The sequence below is a fragment of the Brachyhypopomus gauderio genome, chromosome 3 (assembly GCF_052324685.1).
Source record: "Brachyhypopomus gauderio isolate BG-103 chromosome 3, BGAUD_0.2, whole genome shotgun sequence".
NCBI classification, from domain to species: domain Eukaryota; kingdom Metazoa; phylum Chordata; class Actinopteri; order Gymnotiformes; family Hypopomidae; genus Brachyhypopomus; species Brachyhypopomus gauderio.
Genome location: NC_135213.1, coordinates 7,619,110 through 7,644,605, shown reverse-complemented (window position 1 = coordinate 7,644,605; position 25,496 = coordinate 7,619,110). Strand labels below are relative to the sequence as shown.

General features: G+C 41.2%; 4 protein-coding genes across 9 annotated transcripts; 2 read left to right on the top strand and 2 right to left on the bottom strand.

The window, feature by feature from the left end:
• The first annotated feature begins 156 nt into the window (after window positions 1–156).
• On the top strand, window positions 157–8,210 carry cfap119 (cilia and flagella associated protein 119). The gene is made up of 9 exons (XM_076999235.1): window positions 157–458; window positions 4,379–4,413; window positions 4,531–4,596; window positions 4,684–4,847; window positions 5,091–5,161; window positions 5,252–5,368; window positions 5,461–5,533; window positions 5,631–5,738; window positions 7,365–8,210. Exons 1-9 carry the CDS (start codon window positions 417–419, stop codon window positions 7,523–7,525), a joined length of 837 nt encoding a protein of 278 aa, XP_076855350.1. The 5' UTR covers window positions 157–416; the 3' UTR covers window positions 7,526–8,210.
• phkg2 (phosphorylase kinase, gamma 2 (testis)) lies at window positions 7,740–11,940 on the bottom strand. 2 transcript variants are annotated; one of them, XM_076999234.1, is made up of 10 exons: window positions 11,787–11,940; window positions 11,275–11,385; window positions 10,934–11,109; window positions 10,785–10,839; window positions 10,576–10,641; window positions 10,317–10,480; window positions 10,142–10,232; window positions 9,789–9,942; window positions 8,929–9,054; window positions 7,740–8,655 (listed from the first exon to the last, which is right to left on the bottom strand). In XM_076999234.1, the coding sequence occupies exons 2-10, from the start codon at window positions 11,367–11,369 to the stop codon at window positions 8,410–8,412; spliced, it is 1,173 nt and encodes a 390-aa protein (XP_076855349.1). In that variant the 5' UTR covers window positions 11,370–11,385; window positions 11,787–11,940; the 3' UTR covers window positions 7,740–8,409. The 2 variants fall into 2 exon arrangements, with proteins under 2 accessions (XP_076855349.1, XP_076855348.1); XM_076999233.1 differs by having other exon boundaries at window positions 11,275–11,375; window positions 11,787–11,939.
• A 49-nt stretch (window positions 11,941–11,989) lies between these two features.
• cbx1b (chromobox homolog 1b (HP1 beta homolog Drosophila)) lies at window positions 11,990–17,413 on the top strand. 2 transcript variants are annotated; one of them, XM_076999241.1, is made up of 6 exons: window positions 11,990–12,376; window positions 13,204–13,273; window positions 13,397–13,571; window positions 13,734–13,893; window positions 14,030–14,124; window positions 14,305–17,413. In XM_076999241.1, the coding sequence occupies exons 2-6, from the start codon at window positions 13,225–13,227 to the stop codon at window positions 14,447–14,449; spliced, it is 624 nt and encodes a 207-aa protein (XP_076855356.1). In that variant the 5' UTR covers window positions 11,990–12,376; window positions 13,204–13,224; the 3' UTR covers window positions 14,450–17,413. The 2 variants fall into 2 exon arrangements, with proteins under 2 accessions (XP_076855356.1, XP_076855357.1); XM_076999242.1 differs by lacking the exon at window positions 11,990–12,376 and adding an exon at window positions 12,433–12,682.
• A 327-nt stretch (window positions 17,414–17,740) lies between these two features.
• On the bottom strand, window positions 17,741–24,926 carry nfe2l1b (nfe2 like bZIP transcription factor 1b). 4 transcript variants are annotated; one of them, XM_076999227.1, is made up of 6 exons: window positions 24,779–24,926; window positions 23,085–23,933; window positions 21,899–22,126; window positions 20,739–20,828; window positions 20,429–20,566; window positions 17,741–20,315 (listed from the first exon to the last, which is right to left on the bottom strand). In XM_076999227.1, the coding sequence occupies exons 2-6, from the start codon at window positions 23,631–23,633 to the stop codon at window positions 18,939–18,941; spliced, it is 2,382 nt and encodes a 793-aa protein (XP_076855342.1). In that variant the 5' UTR covers window positions 23,634–23,933; window positions 24,779–24,926; the 3' UTR covers window positions 17,741–18,938. The 4 variants fall into 4 exon arrangements, with proteins under 4 accessions (XP_076855342.1, XP_076855343.1, XP_076855344.1 ...); XM_076999228.1 differs by having other exon boundaries at window positions 24,674–24,851; XM_076999229.1 differs by lacking the exon at window positions 24,779–24,926 and adding an exon at window positions 24,143–24,310.
• Window positions 24,927–25,496: the final 570 nt, after the last annotated feature.

The following is a 25,496-nucleotide window of genomic DNA, read 5'->3' as shown; positions in this document are numbered from 1 at the left end:
TTTTAAGCAAAATACTGGCGGGCTAGGTAGACAGAAATCTAGCTTTTAAAATATTTGCCGTTGTAGCTTGTATTGCAATGGAATCCGGTATTTCAAAATAAAATGTAAAAAGCTGTAACTGGTTGTTAGATTAACACCGACAATCCCATCAGTGACATACGAGAATATGTAATCTCTTAATGTATTTTTTTAATTTTGTTTCTATTTTTGTATTTTTGTCACAATGTAATTAATGCAACGTGGATTCAGACAAGGTTTACTGTTCTCTACCAGAGAAAAAGGAGACACCGTCGTTGCTAGGACACACTCCAACATAACTAGATAGCTAAACAGACAGATAAAGCTACTGTAAAATCTTAGTTCTGTCATAACTTTAAAAGGGTCATTAGTTAAATAAAAATAAAACTCTTAGTGAGATGGAGGTAAACTCAACTAAGCAGATGAAGACTGCAAATGGGGTAAGATGAGTAGTAATCTGACGTTTAATGCAGCTTTGACATTTGATCGAGGACAGTTGTAACACGGGTACCAGCTGCATCTACAATGAAGTTTGATGGTTTGTTTTATTTCTGTCTCAAATTAAATAAGGTGCGATTTAATTACGTGTAAACTACGTGTTGTATTTCTTTTTATTAGTTACTTAATTACTTTATTTAACTTTTGCTGTGAGATACTTAACGTCATACAACGTCAGATGCCAGATTTCGAATCTGTTTATCTGGTGACAAATGGTGAAACTGAATTTTTTAAAACAAACTACAATAACATTTTATATTTTTAACATTTACATTGCATTTTACAAATTTTTACAATAATTTTAAATTCAAATCTTCAAAGTCTGAACTGTTTTGAACTGCTAATGTTCAACAGATATTTTTTCCCCACCATTTTATAAGCTTTTATTAGTGTGAAGTCACAATATGGTAAAATTTAAAATGCATAATAATAATTTATAATTAACAATAATGAAAGTATAAATCAGTTGTATTCACAGTTTAAGGTTCCCTTTATACAAACAATAATTAATACTTTGCATATGTATATTATTTATAGTTTTTCAGTTTCATTCTTTACTTGTAGTTTACCTTTTTATCACTCACACTGTTCTGTCTTATAAAATAATAACAGGCTCATGGAAATGCTCTGTTTTCTTTTTATAGTTAAATGATGCAGTGTTTTTTAAAATCACATGAGGATTTGATTAACTGAACCTTCATAAAAGCCATTTAATTTCATTTGAAGTTATGTCACTACATGTCACACCACAGGACATTTACATCAATGTCTCTATGTTGAATCCTTTCCATAGCTCCAACTAATCATTTAGTTTGAGCATTTTGCTAACTGAATAAATATACTGTTTTTATTCAGTTAGGAAGTGAGTTAAAAAAAATAATATAAAAATTTTCTCAAAGTAGTACCGTCACACCACATGTCTAACAAAAATGGACACATTAATCATTTGACAGAAATGATAAAAATTGACAAATTAATAAAATATTTAAACACACCATGCAGCCTTCACATCAGAGCAAAATATCTGAGTGACTTTCTGGTTCTGAATTGACAAAAGGTCCCCTATATTTGTCCATCAAACTGCCTTTTTAAAAAACCTGCCAAACCATGTCCCGCTTCAGGACATCATTTTCGTTACAAAACTTAAATTACTGTGATTACTCTTGTTAAGAGTCTTGTGAAATTTACAACTTTATTTTGGTAAAGTAAAGATTTATGCAATAATGCCAAAAGTAATTATAAACAGTCCCAGGTTACTGATAGATTTTTTAGATTTCATACTTCATTTATATTACAGTCACACCATATGATATTTTGGCAAAGGTCTCGCTGCCTGTGTGTTGGGGTTTTCCCCGGTAAACAAGAGGGTTGCTTCCCTGCGCCTTCGGGTTGGGGAATGGGCTCTGACTGTTGTTTGTGCTTATGCACCAAATGGCAGTTCGGAGTACCCGGCCTTCTTGGAGTTCTTGGAGGGGATACTGGAAGGTGCCCCTTCTGGGGATCCCATTGTTCTACTGGGGGACTTCAGTGCTCACGTGGGTAGCGACAGTAGGACCTGGAAGGGCATGATTGGGAGGAACGGCCTCTCCGATCTGAACCTGAGTGGTGTTTTAATATTGGACTTCTGTGCTCATCACTGTCTGTCCATAACAAACACCATGTTCGAGCACAGAAGTGCACATGGCACCAGGACACCTTAGGTCGCAACTCGATGATCGATTTTGTAATCCTGTCGTTGGACTTGCGAACGTGTGTCTTGGACACTCAGGTGAAGAGGAGCTGAGCTGTCAACCAATCACCACCTAGTCATGAGTTGGTTCAGATGGCGGGCGAGGATGCCGGACAGACCTGGCAGACCCAAACGTATCATGAGGGTTTGCTGGGAACGTCTGGCAGAGGAACCTGTCAGAAAGGTCTTTAACTCCTACATCCGGCTTTGACCATATGCTGAGGGAGGCCGGAGACATTGAGTTCGAATGGGCCTTGTTCCATTCCTCCATTGTCAATGCGGCTGACCGGAGCTGTGGCCGCAAGATTGTCGGTGCCTGTCGTGGCGGCAATCCCCGAACCCGATGGTGGATACCTCGGGTAAGGGAAGCAGTCATGCTGAAGAAAGAGTCCTATCGGGCCTGGTTTACTTGTGGAACCCCAGAGGCAACAGATGGGTACAGGAGGGCCAAGTGAATCGTGGCTTTGACCTTCACGGAGGCAAAAACTCCGGTGTGGGAAGAGTTCATCACAGTGTCATCACTGGTAGCTCAACGTGTTGAGCCACATGCTCCCAATTAGAAACAAAGGGCAGGAGCTTCAGGGGTTCAAATCCCATGTCCACTTTGGGCAGTCATGGCCTGGTGGTAGGGAACTGGACTTGTGACCGGAGGGTCGTGGGTTCGATTCCCAGACCTGAGGCCATGACTGAGGTGCCCTTGAGCAAGGCACCTAACCCTAACTGCTCCCCGGGCGCCGGGCTACGGCTGCCCACCGCTCTGGGCACGTGTGATCCACAGCCCCCTAGTAATCACTAGTGTGTGTGTGTGTGTGTGTGTGTTCTGACTGCACAGATGGGTTAAAAGTGGAAGACAAATTTCGATTGGGGTGTAAAAACCACAATTGACAAAATATGGCACATTAGTTTGGTGAGACCATGGAAAGTGACTTTCGATTGGCTCCGAGAAGATTCTGTGGTGGTTCCCCTGTTTAAGAACTGGGACTGGACTGGAGGGTGTGCTCCAACTATTGGGGATCACACTCCTCAACCTCCCCGGTAAGGTCTATGTATAGGTTCTGGAGAAGAGAGCCCGGTTGATAGTCAAATCTCAGTTACAGGAGGAACAATGTGGATTCCGTCCTGGTCGTGGAACACTGGAACAGCTTTTCACCCTTGTGAGGGTCCTAGAGGGTGCGTGGGAGTTTGTTCAACCAGTCCACAAGGCATTCGACCGTGTCCCTCAGGGATTCCTCTGAGGGGTGCTCCGGGGATATAGGCAGTGGCGTGCACAGACATTTTGGGGGGCAAGTGCTCGGGCAGGGGGGGGGGGGGGGGCACAGAGAGGTTGGGTGTGTGCGAGGTGGTGGCTCATTTCAGGGCATTGTTTTTAATCGCTCAGGTTTTCAAAAGATCAATTCAAACTGACCTCAGTAAAATGTTAATAATAATAATAATAAAAAACCGAAGTTTCAAAAGGGCACTTTCGTTGATAAAGGGCAGAGTTGGTGGTGCTTTAGCACCACCTGACGTCTATGTATGCACGCCACTGGATATAGGGTACGGGGCCTGCTACTATGGGCTATCCAGTCCCTGTACAAATGGAGCAGGAGCCGGCAGTAAGTCAGAGCGGTTCCCGGTGGGAGTTGGACTCCGCCCTTTGTCACCGATTCTGTTCATAACTTTTATGGATAGAATTTCTCTGTGTAGCTAAGTGGCGGAGGGTGTTCGGTTTGGTGGCCTTTTTGCAGATGTTGTGGTCCTCACTGGATCAGTTTGCAGCCGAGTGTGAGACGGCCGGGATGAGAATCAGCACCTCTAAAACTGAGACCATGATACTCAGTCGAATACAAGCGGTCGAAATGAATTTTCTTCTCAGGGTGTCCGGGCTCTCCCTTAGAGGACCCCAAGGAAGACCCAGGACACACTGGAGAGATTATATCTCTCGGCTGTCCTGAGGACTCCTCAATATCCTCCCAGAAGAGCTAGAAGAGGTGGCTGGGGAGAGGGAAACCTGGGCCTCTTTCCTTAGGCTACTGCCCTCGCGGCCTGAACCTGGATGAAGCGGATGGATGGATGGATGGATTTTATTTTAAGACAAAAAAGAATTTCCTACATTTTAGAGTGTAAAAATTAACTCTAACATGTATGTTGTAGGAACCATGTCCTCCAAAAGTCAGGATTTTGATATGGTAAGTAAATTTTAAGTAAATAATTTAAATAGAATTTAAAGTAAGTAATTTAAATAGAATTCATTTAAGCTTTTATGTAAATTCATATAATTGCATTATTGTTGTATGATCTTGCAGGGCAGACCTGACTTATAGTGATATGGAGGAAATTGACCAGACAGAGTCTATACCAGACATTGAAAGGTTATCATTGATGAAATCCTTTAAGATAGCCTTTGCAGATGCCAAATAATGCAGTTCATGAACATGTTTTTTGTTTATTCTCTATAGAATTTTGTTTCGTGCACTAAGCATTGACATGCCTGAGCCACGCCTGGGGATTTTACTTGAGTTGTACACAAATATAGTGCTGTTCTGCAGAAAGAAACATTACAGCAGAGAACAAACATCAGTTCTTCTATCCATTGTAAAGAATGTGCATCAGGTCAACACAGGTGACATGTTTAAAAACGTGTTTGAGTTTGTGGCCTTAAATCTAAAATGTATTTTATATGACCTAAAATCCACCATTCTTCATTGCTGAAGTAATGAATAGAAAACATTAACTAAATAATTTATGGTTATTGGATAATTATTATTACAGAATTCCTTGGTAAAACACTGCTAAATCCCAAATCTAAATGATCTGCTTTATCTAAGTTCTCATGACACCACATTTCTTCTTTTCAACATGCCAGAAACTCCGCTTAACAACAGTGAGCAATGTTTCACCTACTACACAGAGCTTCTCCTTTGTCATTCTGTCAGAGTATGTACATCAGAACTACTTATACATGTAAAAGAAACATTATTAGGACACACTTGTTGTTGCTATAATATATGCGGTTTTGTTCTCCAGAGACCTCCCTTCAGTATCAATCTTTTCAGTGCAGAACAAGTAACAGACATTACAAAATATTTTATCAACACATACATGAGACACTACGCGTTATACAAGTACACATTTACACCTCAGGTATGATAACATTCCTCTGGTACATTTGTAGTATATAAGACAATTTGTTTTAGTGTTATTTTAGTTTATTCATTTCCTCTTCTTTGGTCAAGATGTATATGGACATATCTTTGACATATACCGGAATGCCGGAGAGCACTGATACAGAAGAACCACCCAGCTCTGGTACGGTAACTTATCACCAGACACCCATTTTATCCTCTTATTCCTTTAAACGTGAACTTTGGATTTGAAACTGAATGGATTTGTGTGTGTCCATTAGAGGATATGGTGGATGCAGATAATGAAATGAACGAGGACGCAGAAGGAGCCAAAGACACAGCTTCCTCAGAAACCTTCTCCACAAACATGGAGGACACACCCAAACCAGGTAAAAATGAAAGATGAAAACCTTACAGGTATTCCTGGATTTTTTCAATGTATGTTTTATCACTCAAAATAATTTTACATCATAGTGTTATATAGTTGTTAATGCACATTAGCAAATAAGGTTTTAGAGCAGAATCAACTTGCAAGGCCTGAAGTTTAAACAGTCAATGAACATGCTGCTGTGTATACATAATAATAACTATACACTTATTTCAAATACATTGATTGTAACCTGCTCCAAAAGAGAGTAAAGCATTTAGCACTCTGTAATATTACCTTTTCTTTAGCACATATTAGGTATTTATATATTGAAGACACCAGTATAATAAATGAACCAAAACACACTACCACATAAGGCTTAAACAAAGATCCGCACATGAATGACAAAACACTGGGTTTAAATACACAAGACTAAACAAGGAACACCTGAATATAACGACGAGGGGCCGGGTCACAAGACACAAGGACGGACTACGACTGACAGAAGCACATGGCCACATAAACAAAAAACACACTTGACAGATGGGGGCGGGGCTAGACGTGACACTTTCATTATGCACAGCTGTGCATTTGTAGGTGCTAAGTTACTGTATTTTTGCTCTTAATAAGGGTTAGGAGGTGACCTGGGAGTTCAGGCAGGCTGCTCCAACACCTGCACTCTGTTTCTGTAACCCAGGCAGAATGTGGTTTGGTGTTATCCACCTGGACAATGCAGGGACGAGGCAACACACATGTTGTACCCACGTGTTTTGTACAAATTTGTACCCATTTCCCTGCATTAATTTGCCTTGAGATATGGAAGTTACCCGTACCATAGACACTGACACACACCCTTTTCAAACTTGCACTGATAACAGCTTGCACGACCGTGGTCTTCTGTGGACCACAGAATAAAACATGCTTCACTGTGCTACTGTCTCTCAGCTCTGTGCTACTGAACTCAGATAGCAGTGGCACACCTGGACAGCCAACTCAACTGTGACCTCTGTGCAAAATAAGGCTTAAACTTTCATCTGTGGATGCATCAGTGAATGTTTTACCAAAGTACTCCTGAACCCAGATGCAAGGTGATTGCTAAGACATTTGAGATCTGCGATCTCAAAAATAAGTGGTTTTTGGCTTTGACGTTTATGCACAAGGTTTGACTAGATTCCTTTGACCTCTTTAATGTATGTTGTTCTGTAGAGGGTGCAATGTCCAATATCCTACCATTTTGTCTTCAGCATTGTTCTCAGTGTTCTGGGTTATTCAGTGATGTAGCTGAATTTCCTTGCTCTTGAAGAACTGGGGGCCTTTCTTGGAAGCTCATTACATACTACAGCATTGTCCACCTGTTTCACATCACCTTGTTACATAGTTATTAGCCATAAATTGTCCTGTTCAAACTCTTTGCCAATGTGTTGCTGCTGTCAGTTGCAGGAGGGAAACACAAATTATAAAAAAATGATAAAACATAAAATATCTTGTCTTTACATAATTTTGTAAGGACAATGTTTTTTCTGCTTATTATGTTAGACTAAAGCAACGTTTTTGGAACTTTTGAATGTAGTTTTGTAGTGTAGTTTTTATCATATTTTGTAAATAAATGGAATTTAATTCTAATATGCAGATTCCATTTCTCCATTAGGTCCATCACCAAAGGCAGAGCTCAGATCAATTGTACAAAAAGAAGTGAAGGAGGAAGTGATGCGCTTGTCTGCTCAACTGGAGAAGAGGCTACAGGAGAGTAACCAGCAGCTTACCTCTGCACTTAGTGCACTGGAGACCAGCATTCACCCTAAGAAGTGACCTCAGGCCTTTGGGCTTCATTCATCTCTGAGGTTTGCGGTCAACAATACCAGTTTTCTCAATATTAAAAACTTTGGTATGATCTCAAAGGATACTGAAATAACTCATTCAAATTAAAACAGGCAATAAAAAAGTACCCATAACACAATAATAATATAAGATATATTTACTTTTTTCTAAAATTCTGCACCATCAGTACAATACTCAGTAATAGAAATGTGCTGTATTGTTAAAACAGATGAAATTGAACAAGTAGTATATTAAAATACACTAAAATCAAACGACATGGTTTAACTGCAAAGTTACCTTAAGAAACAGAAACTACTTCAAGTGTTAGATGTACAGTAGTTGCACACCATCAATTTAACACCATATTCTGTCTACTTACAAAGTGGTTTGTAAAGAAACATATGGAAATCTGCATTGTAAAATCAACAGGACAATTAATGCAATCAAATTAACCAAAATGCATGTAACACAGTATTAGGAAACTAAGTAATGATTCATTTATACTTTTTGCAATAACGGTCGTACATTGGACATGACAATAAAGAGGTAAAAGTGAGGTCAGATGACTTTCATGTAACAAGGCACCTGTTAATGACACAGTGATCCTGAATAAATAGTTAAATTCTGTTTTGTGCATTTCTGGATGGATGGATTTGCAGTCCCTGAACTCTATCAATTTGAAAAAGAAAGAAAATCTACATTCTTAAAACTTATATGTGGAATATCTTTAGATATGTGGAATATCTTTACACGCACACACACACGCGCGCACGCACACACACACACGGGCGCACACACGGGCGCACACACACACACACACGCACACACACACACACACACACACACACACACACACACACACACACACACACACTCTAGTTCTCTAGGTCCTCCAGGTCCAGTAGCAGGATTTTCGTGCTGTTCTGGAACAGAGCAGCTCGGTTCTGCTGTTCTCCTTTCTTCACCCAGTGTCCATATATGCGGAAAGCACAGCCATCAATCAGTTTGCGCACAGCTCGCAACGAGTAAGGGTCCCTAACCAGGAGCTCTCGCGTCAGAGGCCTGACTCTGAGGTAGCGATACTGCATGCGTATGCAGGCCAACACGGTCAAGATGAATACCTGGGGGGGTGTGAAGCATGCCATGGTCAAGAGGAATCGTCAATGTTATTAGCATGAGCCTTTCACAGTTTTAAACCCACTTTAATTTTTTTGGAATTTCTATAAGCCCTAAAGATTTTTTTTTTACCAGGCACAGAGAAAAAGTGGTTGGACTCGGATATACATTATGCAGCTTTGTGTATTTTTGTGTGTTTGTTGTGTTGTTTGTTGTGTTGTTTGTTGTTTTGTTGTTTGTGTGTTTGTTGTGTTGGTTTTGTTTTTCTGGGCCCTCACCCTGAATGTCTTCTTGGGACTGAAGAGACGCACGTCCTCCTTCTGGTACTGGCGGAAGAAGGGGTGCGCTAAAGCCTCGTCTGCAGTGAGACGGGCGGAGGGGTCCACCACTAAAAGCCTTGAGATCTAGTAATGAAAGAGTGAATTTAGAAAGAGCTGAAACTTAAAGGATGGAGAACATTTGACAAAATACACAAAATTAACAAGGTAGTTGAAAAATTAAAAAAATGTAAGAATCTTTTTAAACATCATGATAATTGTTGATATGCAAATTGGCATTTTTTCCTGCAACCCCTACTTAAATTGAAGTACATCACCAGCCGTGATACAATATGCTTCCTACCATTAATCATGTACAAACAAGGCACAATTTTATTCTTTTTTGTAGTTTATGAGATTTTCATTTTCTTTTTCCTTGAGCTAGAATCTGGAAAGGTTACACAAAACTACAATACAGTGATGTGGTTCTTTGTATCCATAATATTTTGTATAATGTAGCTTTACTCCTGGACATTAAGAGTATATCAAGTGTCTTTTAATAATGTATATTATTATATGTGAATGCACAACTTATGTGCTCGCACAGCTTTCCTTTTTATTTTCAGATTTTCTATACAGCAACACTGCCATAAGTCTTTAGCCAACCAGAAAATATTATGTCCAGGAAAATTGATACTGCTCCCTTACCCTGCACTGTCAATGGTGGCAAAACATAAAGAATGTAATGTACTCAAAATGGATATCAAATTTAAAACTGAGTGACAGGATTCTCATGACTGAAACACATGATTCATACATCCTATAAGATGCAGTGTGAAGTTTTTGTTAACTGGTTGTATTGAGTATTTAAAGAGTCTTACCAAGTCTTTGACGGTATCAGACCTGTCGTCCCATTCTGGCGAGCTGAACTGATAACGACCCTCCATGACCATTCTCAGCATCAGTAGTTGTTTACGGTGCCAGAAGGGGGGAGACCCCGCAAGAAGTGTGAACAGGATCACACCACAAGCCCATCTGAGAGAAAAAGAGTTAGCATGTGAGAAAAACTTCTACTTAACAAAAGCCTAGTGCAATTGAAGGACATTTGCAATACAATTCTTTGGAGTACATTTTTAATTATGACCATGGAGTAATTTATTTTAACCATCTACTTGTCACACTCTTTAGGCCTAAAAGAATCAAACTTCTCTGAGAAATTTTAACTGGTACTCACAGGTCAACCTCTTTTCCATATCCATCACACGTTTCATCCATTGAACATTTTAGAATCTCTGGTGCAAGATATCCTGGAGTTCCACACAACTCTACCAGAAAAGATGATATATTTGCATGGAATTTTATTCAAGGGAAGAAATTACCTCATATGTTACATCTCTACGATCACTCGCCTCTCAGCTTTTCTCCAGGCTGCAGCTGAACTGAAAAACCAAAGTCTGAGAGTTTGATGTGTCCCTGGTCATCCAGAAGAATGTTTTCAGGTTTGAGGTCCCGGTGTACAATGTTAAAGGAATGGAGGTACTGAACTGCCTCCAGGAGAGCACGCATGATACTCCTGAAGGTGAGAAATTCAGAATGCAGCCTTCAGGTTGCTGCAGTATCATACAAACCGATAAACATTCCTGGCCAAAGATGGATATGCACATTCACCTGGTCTCCTTCTCACTGAGGGTGACCTTTTCTGTCAGGTAATCAAACAGCTCACCTCTTCTCATGCTGGGGTGAAAATTGAGGAGGTATACAAACACTAAAGCCACGATATTATATTTTTCATATGCAGCAAGGGAAATATACTGAAAATTCAGTTTCCATATAGTTGTAGTATGAAACTGTTTCATAACTATAGAACTCATACTTACAGGTCAAACACTAAAAAGATGAAGGTTGCCGATTCATAGGAATCAATAAGTGTGACTGAAAGCAGAGTAAAAATGATTTATTTTGAGTAACACCACCACCACTACCTCCAAGGCAAAAGATTAAATGAGGACTTTTTTTTTTGACTCACTAATTGATGGATGCCCTTGCACCATATTGAGAACATGGATTTCTTTCAGTGTGGAGCTCTTCACCTCCTCTAACTGCTGGGCAGTCATTTTTTCTGCAGTAATCTCAATTGCCTTCACCGCCAACTCCTGTCCCGTGTATTTGTGCACACATCTGCGTACCACGCTGCTTACACCCCTGCAGAAATATTTTACATGAACTTTATGCGCATCGAAGACCTCCATGAAGACATCATATTAAATATTGCAATACATCGAGCTAGTAACAGTCTATTTCAGTAGTAAACGTTTATTGTAGTGGTTGGGAAATTCAAAACTGTATTTCAAAAGCGAGACTACACACCTGCCGATGACCTCCTTGGGCTCATACTTTTGGTGGAAGTCTTTTGCCCCTACCCAGTTGGGAAGTTCATCTCCAATGACAAGATCACGAGTCATGACAGCCTAAGAAAGACTTATTTAGGTCACCTTTATAACATGAGCTACTTTTATAGTTGGCAACTGGTCTAGTTAAGAAAACTCTTGTCGTTAGCAGCAACACCTGTGATTATGTGTAACTAATACACCCTGGAGTCATATGGTGAGAAAACTGATAGTTAAACATCCTATGCTCTTAGGTTAAGCTTAGGTTAAATCACACATTAATTTTCAGCAATATACCAAGTGTAAACTGACATTTTCATTTAAATCTATTATCTGAAATGCAAAATGTACTTGTCAGCAGGCCAGGTCAAAGTTGTTAGCTCTTCTACAGGGACATGTCCTCTGTCTCTACTGGCGTTAGTCCACTTAGACTGTAGGACACACACTCAAGGGGACAGGATGTCCCCTATGTCATTTCAGTCGTTTACTTACGTGTGGTTCTTTGTATCAGAAGAGATTTAGTGTCATTTGTTATAACAGACACCAATGTGGGATAGTGAGAGTGAAGTTGACTGAGCTGATGTGTTTACAGCTACAGGAGCAGGAAGCCAACCCGACTACTTCTTATTCGCGTGTCTCACTACCGCCTGACGACCCACACGTCGCCTCACTATCGCCACTACCCGGCGGAAACCGGAACACACAACCCGCGTTTGTTTAGTGACTAAATATTTACGATATCGAGTTAGGAGAAAGCGAACAATAGCCCAAGGGAACGACATTTTTGTTGTATATCTGTATATAAATATATGTTTTATAATATTATATGCGTGAAGGGCGGTGATAGCTGGTGAATAAGCTGTTGTGGTGGGTAGAGGAGGCACACAGGACGCCTGCGCTGAGACGCAGTGGCGCTGCAGCTGCTACCATGTTGTTGTTGTAACTGATCCACACTAAAACCCCAAAGTCAGTATCCAGCACTTGGGCTTTCGCGGTTCAATTCTGATGTGCGTTTAATTCTGGTCTTAGTATACGTTCTTGGGTTTTACCGCAGCATCTTTTGTCAGGTGAATTAGCCACAAGTAAGTGTTTTATGCTTTTTACGCGTCCTTCTGATGTGGTTCGCGTTGGCCGTTGGTGCGAGTGTGAACGTTACCGGTGGCGGCTGTAACGCAGCCGGGGTGTAACATCCCTCCTGCAGCTGCAGTGTGTGCAGCACACATGATCCATCCAGTCCCACGTTTATTCAACCTTACATTGTAGCAGAAAATACAACATGGCGGAGCATGCATAGGATTCCTGCGAGAAAGTACCGTTTCGCGTTACTCTGATGTTTCTTATTTATAACACGTGAATCCGGCCTACAGGGATTATAAACGTTACATACGGTAGTGTTTGATGCACTTGTGATGTTCTGAATAAATAATATGTAGTGTTCGAGATATATGCGTTGTAGAATTACAGAGCCCTCACATGCAGCTGCCTAATGAATGCTGCTGTTTTGAGTTTGCAGCTATATTTTGGCGACCCTAAAGGGTCCACAGTAGACCATATTTTATTTAGTCCCCTCTGATTGTTTGTCTCGTTGTTTTCACGAGATCTTTAGGTTGACTTTAGGGGGATCAGGTTTGTTTGATTCTCCTTGGAACTGAGCAGAGTAAGATGTTGCACCACCAGGACCCTGATTAGTGATCAATAACTACACCCAAAGTGACAATTGTGGAACTAGAGGGCCACACAGTAATATATTTGAGGTTTAATCTTGATTCTGCATACCCAAATAATTTCAAGAAGGGCCTAGTGTTTCAATGAAAAACTCGCATGTTATTGTGGTAAAACTCTAAACTGCAGAACTGAAGACTCAAGTATAAGTACGTCTAGACTATTGAAAATTCTTCTGTATTTCCAGGTTTTAAGATATTTTGTGAATATGAGCCAAGTATCAGAGCCACCGGTCGAGGCTCCTGCAGTTACAGAAGGTTTGGTATTTTATTTAAGCTGACAGGCTTTGTATTTAACAAGTCCATTATTTTTGATTGCAGCATACAGAGGATAGTTCTAACAGTGTCCATTGTTGCGCTGTCACTGTCTTCTGCTCACAGCTCCTCCCCCTCAGACTGAGATCAAGCCGTCAACAGGTGGAAAGAAACAACATAAAAAGAAAGTGGACGACGTGGTGGAGGAAGAGGAAGAGGAGTATGTTGTGGAGAAGGTGCTGGATCGGCGAGTTGTGAAGGGAAGAGTCGAATATCTCCTCAAGTGGAAGGGCTTCTCTGAGTAAATATACCAAACAGTGGTTCAATGCATATGTGGTTGTTTCCTTGAGTCAGGAATTTAGTTTTTACCAAACCTAGTATCTGTGGCATATCATTACTAGTTTGTGTTCACACATTTTGAGAGATTTACAGCGATATGTGCTCTGTATGAATGTATCTCCAGTGAAGACAACACCTGGGAACCTGAGGAGAACCTGGACTGCCCAGATCTCATAGCAGAGTACCTGCAGTCGCAGAGGACGGCTAACGAGTCGAGCGCCAAGCGCCGGGCTGACTCGGAGGGAGACGGGAAGGAGAGCCAACCCAAGAAACGCAAGGACGAGGTAAAGATTCTGCAGGCCAGAGATGTCCCTCACCCCGTTTTCATTACCTCGGTAGGGAAGTGCATTTTGACATACTCGGAGACCGAGTTGCCTACGTGGGCTAAACCGTGTTTTACTTGCCGTTCATCTAATTTAGCCAGAGAAACTCAGAGGCTTTGCTCGTGGGTTGGATCCTGAGAGGATTATTGGTGCTACAGACTCGAGCGGAGAACTCATGTTCCTCATGAAATGGTGTGTATGGAACTGGATGCCTGTTTCTAAACTGGTTTAATTCAGGTGCTGGATTAGAGCGTCCAGTCCCTGTGCAGTTTCACTCAGAAATCTAGTTATCTCAAGACAGGCGACTTGAGAACAACAGATCGGTGGTTAATCGCTTTCTTCTTCTTCTTCTGCTTTTCTCCATATGCACAGGAAGAACTCTGATGAGGCAGACCTGGTACCAGCCAAGGAGGCGAATGTAAAGTGCCCACAAGTCGTCATTTCATTCTACGAGGAGCGCCTCACCTGGCATTCTTACCCCACGGATGAAGAGGAGAAGAAGGATGAGAAAAACTAAGCAAACAGAGTTATTGGGAATACTTACCATAAAAGGTGGTCATTGAAATGCAGTTTTATTTTTAGACATAATTAGGCAGTACATATAGTAAAATATGCAGAAATACCACTGATCAACACCTTAAACAACAAAGCAGCAGTAACTGTAATTTACATAGGCTCTGGTATATTTTAGTCATGGCACTGATACTGTAGATTAATGTATTCAGTATACAACTACTGTTTTTTTTCCTTCATTTTTTTCATTCCTTGATTATGGTTACAGGTAGGTGATTCTGATTACTTGGGCAGTTTGTCATAGGCAGATGCTTTGTGTCTTAATTCACACAGTGTGTCCTAGAACCTGTGTAGATTACAGTTCTGGCCATTTCTCTTTCAAAACACTTTCAAAATAGCTCATTTTAATGTATTCCTGGATTTTTCATAGATTTGACTAATTAAATACATTACTGCCTTAACTAAGATATGAAAAACAGATTACATTTTTATACATTTGCCAAAAAACCAACCAATGAGTGCTCAAGTGTATCTAGAAAGGCCGTGGTGGAGAAGCAGGCACATTGCTTGAGACTTGGCCGTGAGTTGTGTCTAAAGTGTAGTGGTTTGTTTGAGATGTAGGATAACGTTTAATTGTGAATGTTCACTCTTACCAGCAAACAGTTTTGAATTTGAAACATAAATCATTGGTCTGGTCATGCTATAGGTGCTACCACTGTCTGAGCCCATATTCTTGACAACATTCTGTAAATATATTTGCACATTGCATCCATACTTAGAGTTTGGTGAATTACTTTTATAATCTTGCTTACCATATCATAGAGCAAATGTAGTATTGTTGTCAAGTTCATTCATTGTATCCCCTTAAAGGGACAGTTCAGCAAAGTCTGAAATTAACCAGATTTTCCCACTTACCTTAAAAGTAGTTGACTAGCCAAGTCTGGTTTGCACTAGAACTGTGAAATTAGTTATACTCAATTGAACTCAAGAATTTCCCTCTGGGATTAATAAAGTATTTATATATCTGTATATCTATCAATACACAAAATATCCATTACCTAAATACAGACACGTCTTTACACAAGAGCTTCAAACGCTCTCATTCTCTCTGATTTAACACTGATATGGTTAACTAATGAATCACTAATGACTGTAATATATAAAAATTGACTGATTATGAAAATTAACAAAATATCATGGTATAGACACTGCAGTGCTATGAGGGATCACCGTTTGGGTGCCTGGAATCATGGAATCCCTAATCAAGTAAGTCAGATAAATACCAAAAAAGATCAAACTTAAAACTTTTCAGATATTGTTTTTTATGTTCCACCCATTTACCTCAGGTCCTCTTGTCCAGAGTGACTCACAGAAGAGTATTGTAGTCCTCATGGGACTTTCTCTGTGGTGCTCCAACTGGGTATACCATCAGTGTAAATCCCTGTCAGAGGTAAGATGTCTTTGCCGTACAATGGCGTTTATTACTAAGGACTAAGTGCAGGACTGAGAGTAAGGAACATATTTAGATTCTTATCAGTACCTTAATCTATGTTATGTAAAATTAAATGTCCCAAAAAACTGCCATCTTATAGTGAGTGATGACTAAATCAAGTGCTTAGGGGGAAAAAATGCCAGTCGCCCTAGACGCCAACTACTGTAAGGCATCTTCAGTGCAAGACTATTTGTTAATGTTTTGTTCACTTTCATACTGCAGTCTAAATGATATCTGCAATGCTGCCTGATTTAGGAATGGGGTATGGTCAGGCAGATGCTAAATTTGATTTAGATTTTTTAATTCTGGTCTGATTTTGCTGAACTCTCCCTTTTAAGTCTTTAATGTATAATTGCCAATTCTCTGAATTATGTAATTATTGTGTAACCTTGAGTTTGTTTTATATAAAACCACTTTTGTTAGTTTAATAAAAGTAGGATTGATGTACTCATACTTGTTTTAGTTTTTTGCCAGTAAATCTCTGAATGTTATGTTTTTGAATTGGTGCATGAGCAGTTCTTATAGTCTGTATTTAGGATGGTTGTCCAATGTTCAACAGGTAAAACACCACAGTGTTTCGTACATATATTCATCCTTGAGTATTTCCATAAAAGAGTAAAGAGCATAGGTTTGAACATAAAGGTTTTTCACAAAGCAACATTGCTCAGCCTCTTTTACATGACAAACTTAATAATCACAAGGCAACAGATCACCGTTGAAAATAAAAAAGTTTATTAATTAACAAAGGGAACAATTCCAGATTGCCAGCAAATCTTAAAAACAAACAAACAAACAAACAAACAAAAGAACCAACTTCAAAGCAGGTGTAGGAGTGCATAAACAAAGGACAAAATGTTAAAAATCAACATACTTACAAATCAAGACAAAAATAAAAACAAACAAAAACAGTGCCTGACGACTAGTAGTGATAGCACAAGACCAGGAATTTGAAGTACATAGCTGTGACCTAAATAGTTTAAGCACGATTTCCATGCCTGATAATTATTTAAATAATGCATTTTGTTTTCCTTTTATGTAGTCAAAATCCTATTTATCTTAAAGTTGTTTCTCTCGTCAATTCTTAGAGATTAAGTGACATTTTTCCTCTGCATATTGCACTTTGCATCAAACCAGAAGTGGAGAGGACCGTGTGGCTATACGTGGACAGTGTAAATGTACGCGACGGGAACCAGTTGGAGGGAATGGACTATGGAGATGTACAAGTTTGATGGAGCATTAAGCATTCTTATTAGGTGTTGAAGCCCCCCCCCCCCATTTAAAGAGATTATAATTCACAATTATGCAAGTCTCCTGGATAGTTCTAAAGAATGTTTAATACATTTACACATGATCCAGTTCAATTGTGGTACCTGATGATCAGCTTTTAGCTCTCCAGGTGACCCCAAGAACTAAAGAGGAGAAACTGTAGTGTTCTGAGCGTTTTTCAAGTGGGAGTAACGTGTAAAAGAAAATAAATGCTTTAGAAAAAGTGACAGAGGCTCACTCCACACATTTACATGACATCAGTTCAATCAAATTTATTTGACGCAGCTAATACAGAACCGTGCTCTAAATGATGTGAACTAATCCTTCTAACTATATTTCAGAGTACGAGTATCTTGTTCATTGTCCTTATCATAGTCAAAACAGAAAGAGAGCATATAACAAAAAAAACAAAAAACTAATTTCTGTAAAATTAACCACTGCAACAGAAAGCAAATGTTTTGTAGCTAGCTCCTGTTACTTTAGCAACACAGTAGTCCAGTAATGAGTCATAAATGAACTTTAAAAAGCAGACTCAAGTTGAAGTTCGCTTAACTCTGTACAGTTTTCTGGGTTTTTTTTTTTTTTGTCGTTTTGTTTTTTGCAGGATGGTCATTACCTGGTTGCTGTAAGCAGTGAATCACTCTTGATAGAATTCAGACCTACATACCCCACCCCCCCAATCTTATTCAAAAGTTTATGCACATGGGAGGTGACCATGAAAAGCATGGAGGGCATCTTCACCCTCTAGCCAGCAGACAAGGACTGCTAAAGACCGAGCTTATAGCTAAGCTACAGAGGTGATTTACAGCACTGAGCAGAGCACTGAAGCAGATTTTTAGGCAATGCAGTGTGCAGCCTTACTCAATACTCTGTATCTCACACTTTCCTTCTAGTCTTAAGGATGAATTCACATTCTTTACCACTTCGGTTTGTTCCACTTTCACAGGTCCATGGCTGTTGGCATTTAATATCCACAGAAGCCCTGCTGGGTTTTGTTTTTAAATGTCCAATGACATTTTGTTTGCTTGTTTTCGTGTGTGTGTGTGTGTGTGTGTAACACATTGGCTAAGGTACACCCAGTAATCACCATGACGGAATTTTGAACAACAGAAACGCACAACACAACCTTTGGTTAGTATTGGCATGCTTCTTTCCGCCTTTGGTTTCTCAACACCTCGGACGCTCATGTTCCAAACTTACAGTCTCTTTTCCACCATCTTCAGAAAGAAGTGCGTTCTTCTTTGGCAACACGGGATTGCCAGCAGGGTCTGCTCGCACACTACAGGATCCTAACAGCCTTTCCAAGGTTAACATGCCTGTGTTTCATTTTCTTTTTAGGACCTTGGTTGAAATTAAGGTCCAGCCAGATGAGGAATTTGTCAGTGTCCTCCACAGTGGCACTTTGCCCCCGTCACTCTTTTTAGACTCTACCGATTCACTCCATCCTACTCTTTGTTCATTCTGTTCATACTCCAAGTAAAACAATGATTAATCATCACTTTGAAAAGCACTTCTGCTCCAAACTTGTTTTCTGGAGAAAACCTCTGAACCAAAGAAAGAAAAAGGAAGAAAACCTAATGCAGGAACACTAACTGAGTGCAATTTTCTTATCCTTGCTAGAATCTTCTCAAAGAAAAAAGGACATTTTTCTTCCACCCTTTAAAAATCTGTTTTGTTTTTTCTTTTAATTGGTGGTAGGGCCTTTGCAACTTAAGACAGAAGCAGACCGAGCTTCTCACTTCTTTTTGTCCTTCTGTTTCTTGTCGGGCTTGCGGCCTTGCTCGGCCGCCGTACTTCGAGGCATGATGAGGACGCTGCCGTCGGCGCCGTACTGCAGGGAGTACTCGCCCGCGGGGTACGGCCTGCCCTCCTCGTCCCGCAGCTGGCTCAGGACGTCCTGGTAGAGGCTCTGCACCTTCTGCTTCATCTGCCTGATGGAGCGCAGGAACTCCATCTTCTCCTTCAGCAGCCGGGCCTTGTCCCGCCTCAGGTCCTGCACGCCCTGCTCCAGGTTGATGATGGTGTCCAGCTTGCGCTTCCGGCAGTTCTGCGCCGCCATCTTGTTCTTGCCCCGCCTGCGGATGTCGCGGATGAGGGAGAGCTGGGCCTCGCTGAGGTGGTGCTTGGACAGGAGCTCGTTGAACTCCTCGACGGGCAGGTTCACGATCTTCTCGTTGGAGAAGGGGATCTTCATGGCCCTGGCCCGGCGCTCGTCGCGGCTCGACTGCTTGTCGATGAAATCTCTCGGCGCTTGGAGCTTCGTCTGCTGGAGTTGCTTGTCTCGGCCCTTCTTGCCGCAGGGTCCCAGCAGCGGAGACTCCTCGGGGTAGGACGAGGCCAGCGGTAGATTGTACGTGTGGTTGTGATTAACGTTCTCCATCTGTAGCAAGCCGTGGAAATGGGAGGGGTCCTGGTAGCTCATGCGGCACAGCTTGCTGTACTCGGGCTGGTAGCCCCCGACGGCCCCCTCCTCGGCTTCGGCCGCCGCCGCTTCTGAATCCGTGCTGTAGCCCACCGCCCCCTCCTCTGAGAAAGTGGCGGAGGTGGAGGAAGAGGAGGCGGAGGAGGAACAGGAGGTCTCCGAATTGCTGGGAGACACGGGGCTGTGGCCGGAGTCCAAGGAAAGGCCCGAGTCTGAGTCGAGCTCGTCTTCCAGCTGAGAAGCCTGAGCCTGGCTGAATCCTTCTTCCATGGCCAGGTCTAGAAGACTGATTTCATCCAGCATGGACTCTTCCAGCAGGGTGGTGAACGGGTCGGGTAACGCGGAGACGGAGGTGAGGTTGTTCGTACTGTTCAGCAGGGGTGGGAGGAAGAGCCCCGTGAGGTTAGTGACTCCAAATGTTGAGTTGATGTTGGAGGAATTGCTGGAGGCAAGCCTTAGCAGTGCAGACCGCTGCCCCACGGAGGGTTCCACATCTGGGTTGAATAGGGCGGGGACGTCCTGGCCGCAGCTGGGAAGGGAGGCCTGGTGGAGGCTCACGTCCTGGTTGATGAGACTGGATCGTGGAAGACCAAAACTCGCCATTGTGCTCGACTGGGTGGTATTAGCAGCGGTGTTATTCTGGTTATTGTTAATGATGGTGTTCTCTGTTGCATTATTCACATCCATGTCCTAGAAAAGGGGTGAATTACTGTGAGAGCTAGATAGATCAAGCACGATTCTGGGATATTCACAATATAAATTTATTTATTCCTCATGTTTATTTAGAGAGAGATGGAACAAACCTGCAATTCCATGATGGCCATAATGTCTTGCCATTGCTGTTCTAGATCCAGAGGAGCATCAGATTGGGGTGTAGGAGCTGGAAGCCCCTGAGATGTTGAAGGAACATCTTCAATTGGGGTAGCATGTGTAGTCTGGAACTAATCAAGAATGGAAAACATAACACAAACGTCATGCATCACGTTCTTGGAAAAAAAAGGTGTGCGAAAAAAACAAAACACTGCTATAACTGACTATACATTGTCAAAATCATTTGAGCTGGATGATATGAATCAAATCCAACTTGGGTTTTGTATCTAATGAAGAAGGTACCTCCGTTTCATTTCCAAAAGGGAATGTGGCCTCTAGAAGCCTCAAACATTCCTGCAGTGACATTGAGGTCTGTGCTCCAAGGCTGGATAGCTAGTCACAGATAACAGAGAAGTCAATGCATCGGCAAGGTCAAACTGCAGTTACAGCAGATAGTAATCTACTTTCCCAATAACATTCTAGTCCTTTCCACCAACACCCTTTGGTATGTTCTGCATATGTTAAATTGACAGCTTAATTGAGAATTGGTAATCTTTCAGTTTCACTACTGGTTTTTTCAGATTTTTTTTCTTCAGTAAATCATTTATTTTAAAATCAACAGAAAGGATAGCCATGGGCTGAAAAATGCTCTGGAATTTCATGCTACTTATTTTGTACTTCCACTTCCTGAGTGAAAATGAAAAACATTAAAAATATATTTTCAATATTAATATTTTTATTTTTGTTCTGGTGAACACATTTTCTAAATACTGCTTCAGGTTTTATGATTATTCCTTCTCCTCCCCCCCCAAAAGGCTTGGTTCAATTGTTCCTACTTAATATGTACAGAAAACCTTTCACAAAATGCGGACAGGATTAATTATACGTTTTGTTTACATAGTTTGCATCTTTCACTATACACCCTTTTAGTACATATTCCGTTTTACATATTTATGAAAACATTTTAGATTTATAAGTGATTTTTAATTAATTACAATATAAAACCAATAAACTCTGGATTGGATTTAATTTTAAATATATACAAATACACTGGGACATAATCTAACTGGATTTTTCTGTGAAACCCACCATTAAAACCATAACGTGTGTCTGCATATAGGTGTCTCAGCATTTAAAGCTTTATTACACCATACATTTAAAACTAATCGCACTAATTTGATCAAAAATGTTGATCTTCAGCTCTTGACATAATGCTGAACGTCTGCGGTTTATCCTCGTACATTTAAAACATGCATTCAGAAGCTCAGGTGATCTGACAGATCTGTTATTGATTGAAGTTTTTAAACATGCGGGGCTTTACTGAGAATGAGGAATTAGTCTCAGCTTGGCCCCATGCTAAAATAGTATTAACTATAATGAGTAACAGTAATATCAGTGGTATCTATTATCGTTACTGTTAATTCTATATGCAAGCCAATGTCAAACCAAAGATGTGCTGTTACCTGTTCAGGTATGCTCTCTCCAGTCTCCCCATCCACAACAGTCAGGCTCGTCCCCTCCTGGAGATTAATGCCATTTCTCCATTCCTCCTCTTGCACGTTCGCCTCTTCGTTCTCCTCACTAGGTTTCTCTGCCTCACCATCCTTCTGTCTGCTGCTGTAGTTAAACACTTCACGTCCAGCCCCGAGGTCAATATCCTGCCTCCAAAGAATATCTATAAGGTCTATGTCCTGGAGAAAACACGCATGACACAGTTGAGAACCGGTTACTGAGGATGGGATAGAAGCTCTGTGTGTCTGATGTAATTCAAGAAAGAAGACAATGACGGTCACGTCTGACGTCTGGAAATATGAAAAAACAGGCAGATGTGATGAGCAGTAGGTGGTTTAGGAGTAAATGCTGCCCCACAGTACTGTTTCTATTAGAGTACTACTATACATCACTAGACTCTATAAAATGCGCAAAACTTTATTTATTCAGTCTGCAGAAAAAAAATCTTACAGGATATGAGTTTTTATTTTTTACAGAAAGCCTCACAGTCCTATTGTATCGATAAAAGAGTGAGTGACCTTCCAGTAAAGGGCAAGCCAATTTTGAAATTACAGTTTGGCAATAAAATAGTGTATTTTGTCAAAGTATTATTTAGTTTCTGCATGGACTTTGAGCACTTTTAATATTGTGCCATCACATAAACACTGTAAATTCCTGGATTTTGATCATCAGTTGCAGCAAACTGACCTAGTTCTGTGAATGGATTAGTATTAGCTCTGATGCCCTCTAGATATTTTGCAGCTGCTTTAGCTAAAAATAAATTCTAAACACCAATTCTAAAAACCAAAAATGTTTTGTAAATACAAGATTTACTCAAAACGACCACATCAATGTGCACAGCATCAATTTGCATTTTTTAAGCCCACCATCTCAGATATTCTTCACTGCATATGATAATCAAAATCTAACAAAATACAGCGACAAACCTCAGACAACATTCATAGTCTTACATTTAGAGATATACTAGAAAACTAGATACACACATCCCCCACAATGGGGAAACGACAGTAGTAGCCACACCCTTTCCAAGTCACTGTCAAAATGCAGCTAAATTACTCTCATTTTTGAGACATACCAACAATATCACGTCAAAAAGAACAAGCTACAGATTTTGTAAACCATGACTGAATACCGTACCTCTTTAGAAAGATCATCACTGCCCTCTCGGTCCTCCTGTCCCTGGCTGATCTCGGGGGCCACGGCACCCAAACTGTCCTCTCCACTAAGGCTGTAGGTCGTCTCAGAAGTACTGCCGGCCCCTCTCATGGCAGAGGCTTCGGGGTTGTTCACGTCCTCCAAGCTGCCCCCATTGTCCAGGGCAATGCTGGGACTGGACTGACTGGTTGCAGACACCACAGTCTCAGGGTCACGATGCACCAGCCAAGCACTCAGCTCAGTAGTAGGGACACGCAGGTGATCCAGAGAGTGCACCTGGTTCAGCAGCTGACGAATGGCAAAGAAATGGTCCAGGTCCACACTTTTTGGATGGATGCCATAGCCGTCCAGGGTGTTACGGAGGTTGTGGAACTGGGTCTGGGTGTAGGCTGAGCTAGGGCCCAGGATGATTTCACGTAGTGGAAGCTGACCGTTTAAGTAGGTGTCCAGGTCCACCCGTACCCCAATGAGACTCAAGAGGATAGTGAACTGAATCAGACCCTCTGTGAAGTACTTTTTCAAGTAAAGCATTTCTTTGCAAAGGAAACAAAAATGAAAGTAAAAAAAAAAAAGCAAAAACAAAACTCGAACACAAACAAGGGTCAGGCTGGAAAACTAGTATGTGTATCGTAAAACACATAAAAGGAGTAAAAATGTAAAGAAAATAGAAAAAACTGGTATCTTTTCACACAGACATCGGCCTGATATGAACGAAAAACAAAAATGCAGAGAATATTTTTATGACAGCTCCCCAGCCCTCAGCCGTCTACTGTTAAAAACACACTTAGATCCACCATTTAGGGTTCAAGCACTCTTCGAAGCTTCTCCAGCCTGCACAAAAGAGATAAAATAATCATTAGTATAACATTACAGATGCAGATGTATGATCAACGCGTCCAGATGAGGGTGAAGTTGTGCAGCTAACGTCCAGCTCCACAGCTAGCAGCGTGAATGCCCTCTCTTCCCACAGACATCACCCCACTACCCCACCACTCAGCAGAACACCACCACACAACACGTACAAACGTATTCACACGTACGCTGTGAACGTATAACGCTCAATTTCTGCTCGACATAATCCCCCCCAGACGCCTGTCTGCCGTTTAAAACATACGAGGAACGAATTATTCGCCTCACATCCGGGAAGTGTTCTCCCATACTTCCGCTACGGGCGTTCGGCAACAACGTTAGCAACAAGTGGCGCAACGTTGACTGACGGGTTCGGGATCCAGTCACGGCCTACGTCGAAGACTCACGCGCGCTTGTTGTTTCGTGTCCGCGCCAATGGGAGCGTTTCGGAGGCGGGCTTTACGGGATTGTATTGGGAACGACAAATAAATGAAAACAACTTGTACGATAATAATTATAAATGTGTGTGTGACGATTAAGGACGCACGCAGGACTCGGTTCTTCTAAATGGTTCAAAACACTTACAACGTCACACTGACATAGAAGACTTTCACCATTTACAACAACCCGCTAGTTAGCAACTTCCACAGCTAGCTCGCTATCTCCCTGACATTAAGCCTAGCCGGCTAACATAGTTGTCTGAACCTTTATTTCATACTTACGTATGAAGACTTTACTGATTAAAACGCTCTAAATGCCTTGCTCTTGGTCACTGGCAACATCCAACAATTACTTAACGTAAAAAGTAACTTGTTTCAATAGATTACCCTAAAGTTTTCATAGCACACTCGTCTTGCACGGCCCACCATGACTTGCAGAATTTCTCCTTTGCCGACAAGTTCCCTGTCAGAAGAGCGTGTTGTGGCAGTGCGCATGCGTAGAATGTTCCAGGGCGCAGGTCTAAAGGAGACCATTAATCAGACGAAAGACACGCACGAGCCCACCGGGCCCGCCCCCCGTGTGTGAAAATATTTTGGTGTTGTGTTCTCAACTTGCAGCATCGGGGGGAAACGGCTAAAAAGTTATTTGTCTTGTTTTTAAAATTTGAAAAGTTAACCAGTTTGTCAGTCTGCGAAGTGCTGAATGAAAGGGTTTAAGACTGCCTGAGATTGAAGTTTCAAAAGTGTTTCCCAACATCTGTGTAAATAAAGCGATTAATTTACAGTTAATGGACAGGCTACAGACAGTTCTACACAAACAAACTAAATAAACAAAAGCATAATACATCATTTAACCCAGAAAATAACAATTAGTGTTACTCATCTGGCTGGATATTTTGGGTTGCCAGGCAATTCTCAACCTAATGGCTAACCAACTAATACATATAAAAACTCTAGCAACACCAGCTATATATACCAATTTTAGTGTCACTGCTGTGATGAGAATGGTCAACTAGCCAAATAATATTTGGTCAGCTGTGGTTCTAAGGTCAAAAGCTGACAAATGAGGAACAATGTACAAGATATCTCCCAAACTGTGCATGGC

What these genes read in the sequence shown, in the direction of transcription:
- cfap119 (XM_076999235.1), top strand. Translation starts at nt 417, where the DNA reads ATGGAGGTAAACTCAACTAAGCAGATGAAGACTGCAAATGGG. An exon ending in TCTATACCAGACATTGAAAG is followed by an intron (nt 4,597 to 4,683) that starts GTTATCATTGAT and finishes TATTCTCTATAG; the next exon opens with AATTTTGTTTCGTGCACTAA. An exon ending in TCCTTTGTCATTCTGTCAGA is followed by an intron (nt 5,162 to 5,251) that starts GTATGTACATCA and finishes TTTGTTCTCCAG; the next exon opens with AGACCTCCCTTCAGTATCAA.
- phkg2 (XM_076999234.1), bottom strand. Translation starts at nt 11,369, where the DNA reads ATGACTCGTGATCTTGTCATTGGAGATGAACTTCCCAACTGGGTAGGG. An exon ending in GCAAGGGCATCCATCAATTA is followed by an intron (nt 10,840 to 10,933) that starts GTGAGTCAAAAA and finishes CTCTGCTTTCAG; the next exon opens with TCACACTTATTGATTCCTAT. An exon ending in CTCAGTGAGAAGGAGACCAG is followed by an intron (nt 10,481 to 10,575) that starts GTGAATGTGCAT and finishes TCTCACCTTCAG; the next exon opens with GAGTATCATGCGTGCTCTCC.
- cbx1b (XM_076999241.1), top strand. Translation starts at nt 13,225, where the DNA reads ATGAGCCAAGTATCAGAGCCACCGGTCGAGGCTCCTGCAGTTACAGAA. An exon ending in GGCTCCTGCAGTTACAGAAG is followed by an intron (nt 13,274 to 13,396) that starts GTTTGGTATTTT and finishes TTCTGCTCACAG; the next exon opens with CTCCTCCCCCTCAGACTGAG. An exon ending in CTCATGTTCCTCATGAAATG is followed by an intron (nt 14,125 to 14,304) that starts GTGTGTATGGAA and finishes CCATATGCACAG; the next exon opens with GAAGAACTCTGATGAGGCAG.
- nfe2l1b (XM_076999227.1), bottom strand. Translation starts at nt 23,633, where the DNA reads ATGCTTTACTTGAAAAAGTACTTCACAGAGGGTCTGATTCAGTTCACT. An exon ending in CTTTTGGAAATGAAACGGAG is followed by an intron (nt 20,567 to 20,738) that starts GTACCTTCTTCA and finishes ATTCTTGATTAG; the next exon opens with TTCCAGACTACACATGCTAC. An exon ending in TGGCCATCATGGAATTGCAG is followed by an intron (nt 20,316 to 20,428) that starts GTTTGTTCCATC and finishes CCCCTTTTCTAG; the next exon opens with GACATGGATGTGAATAATGC.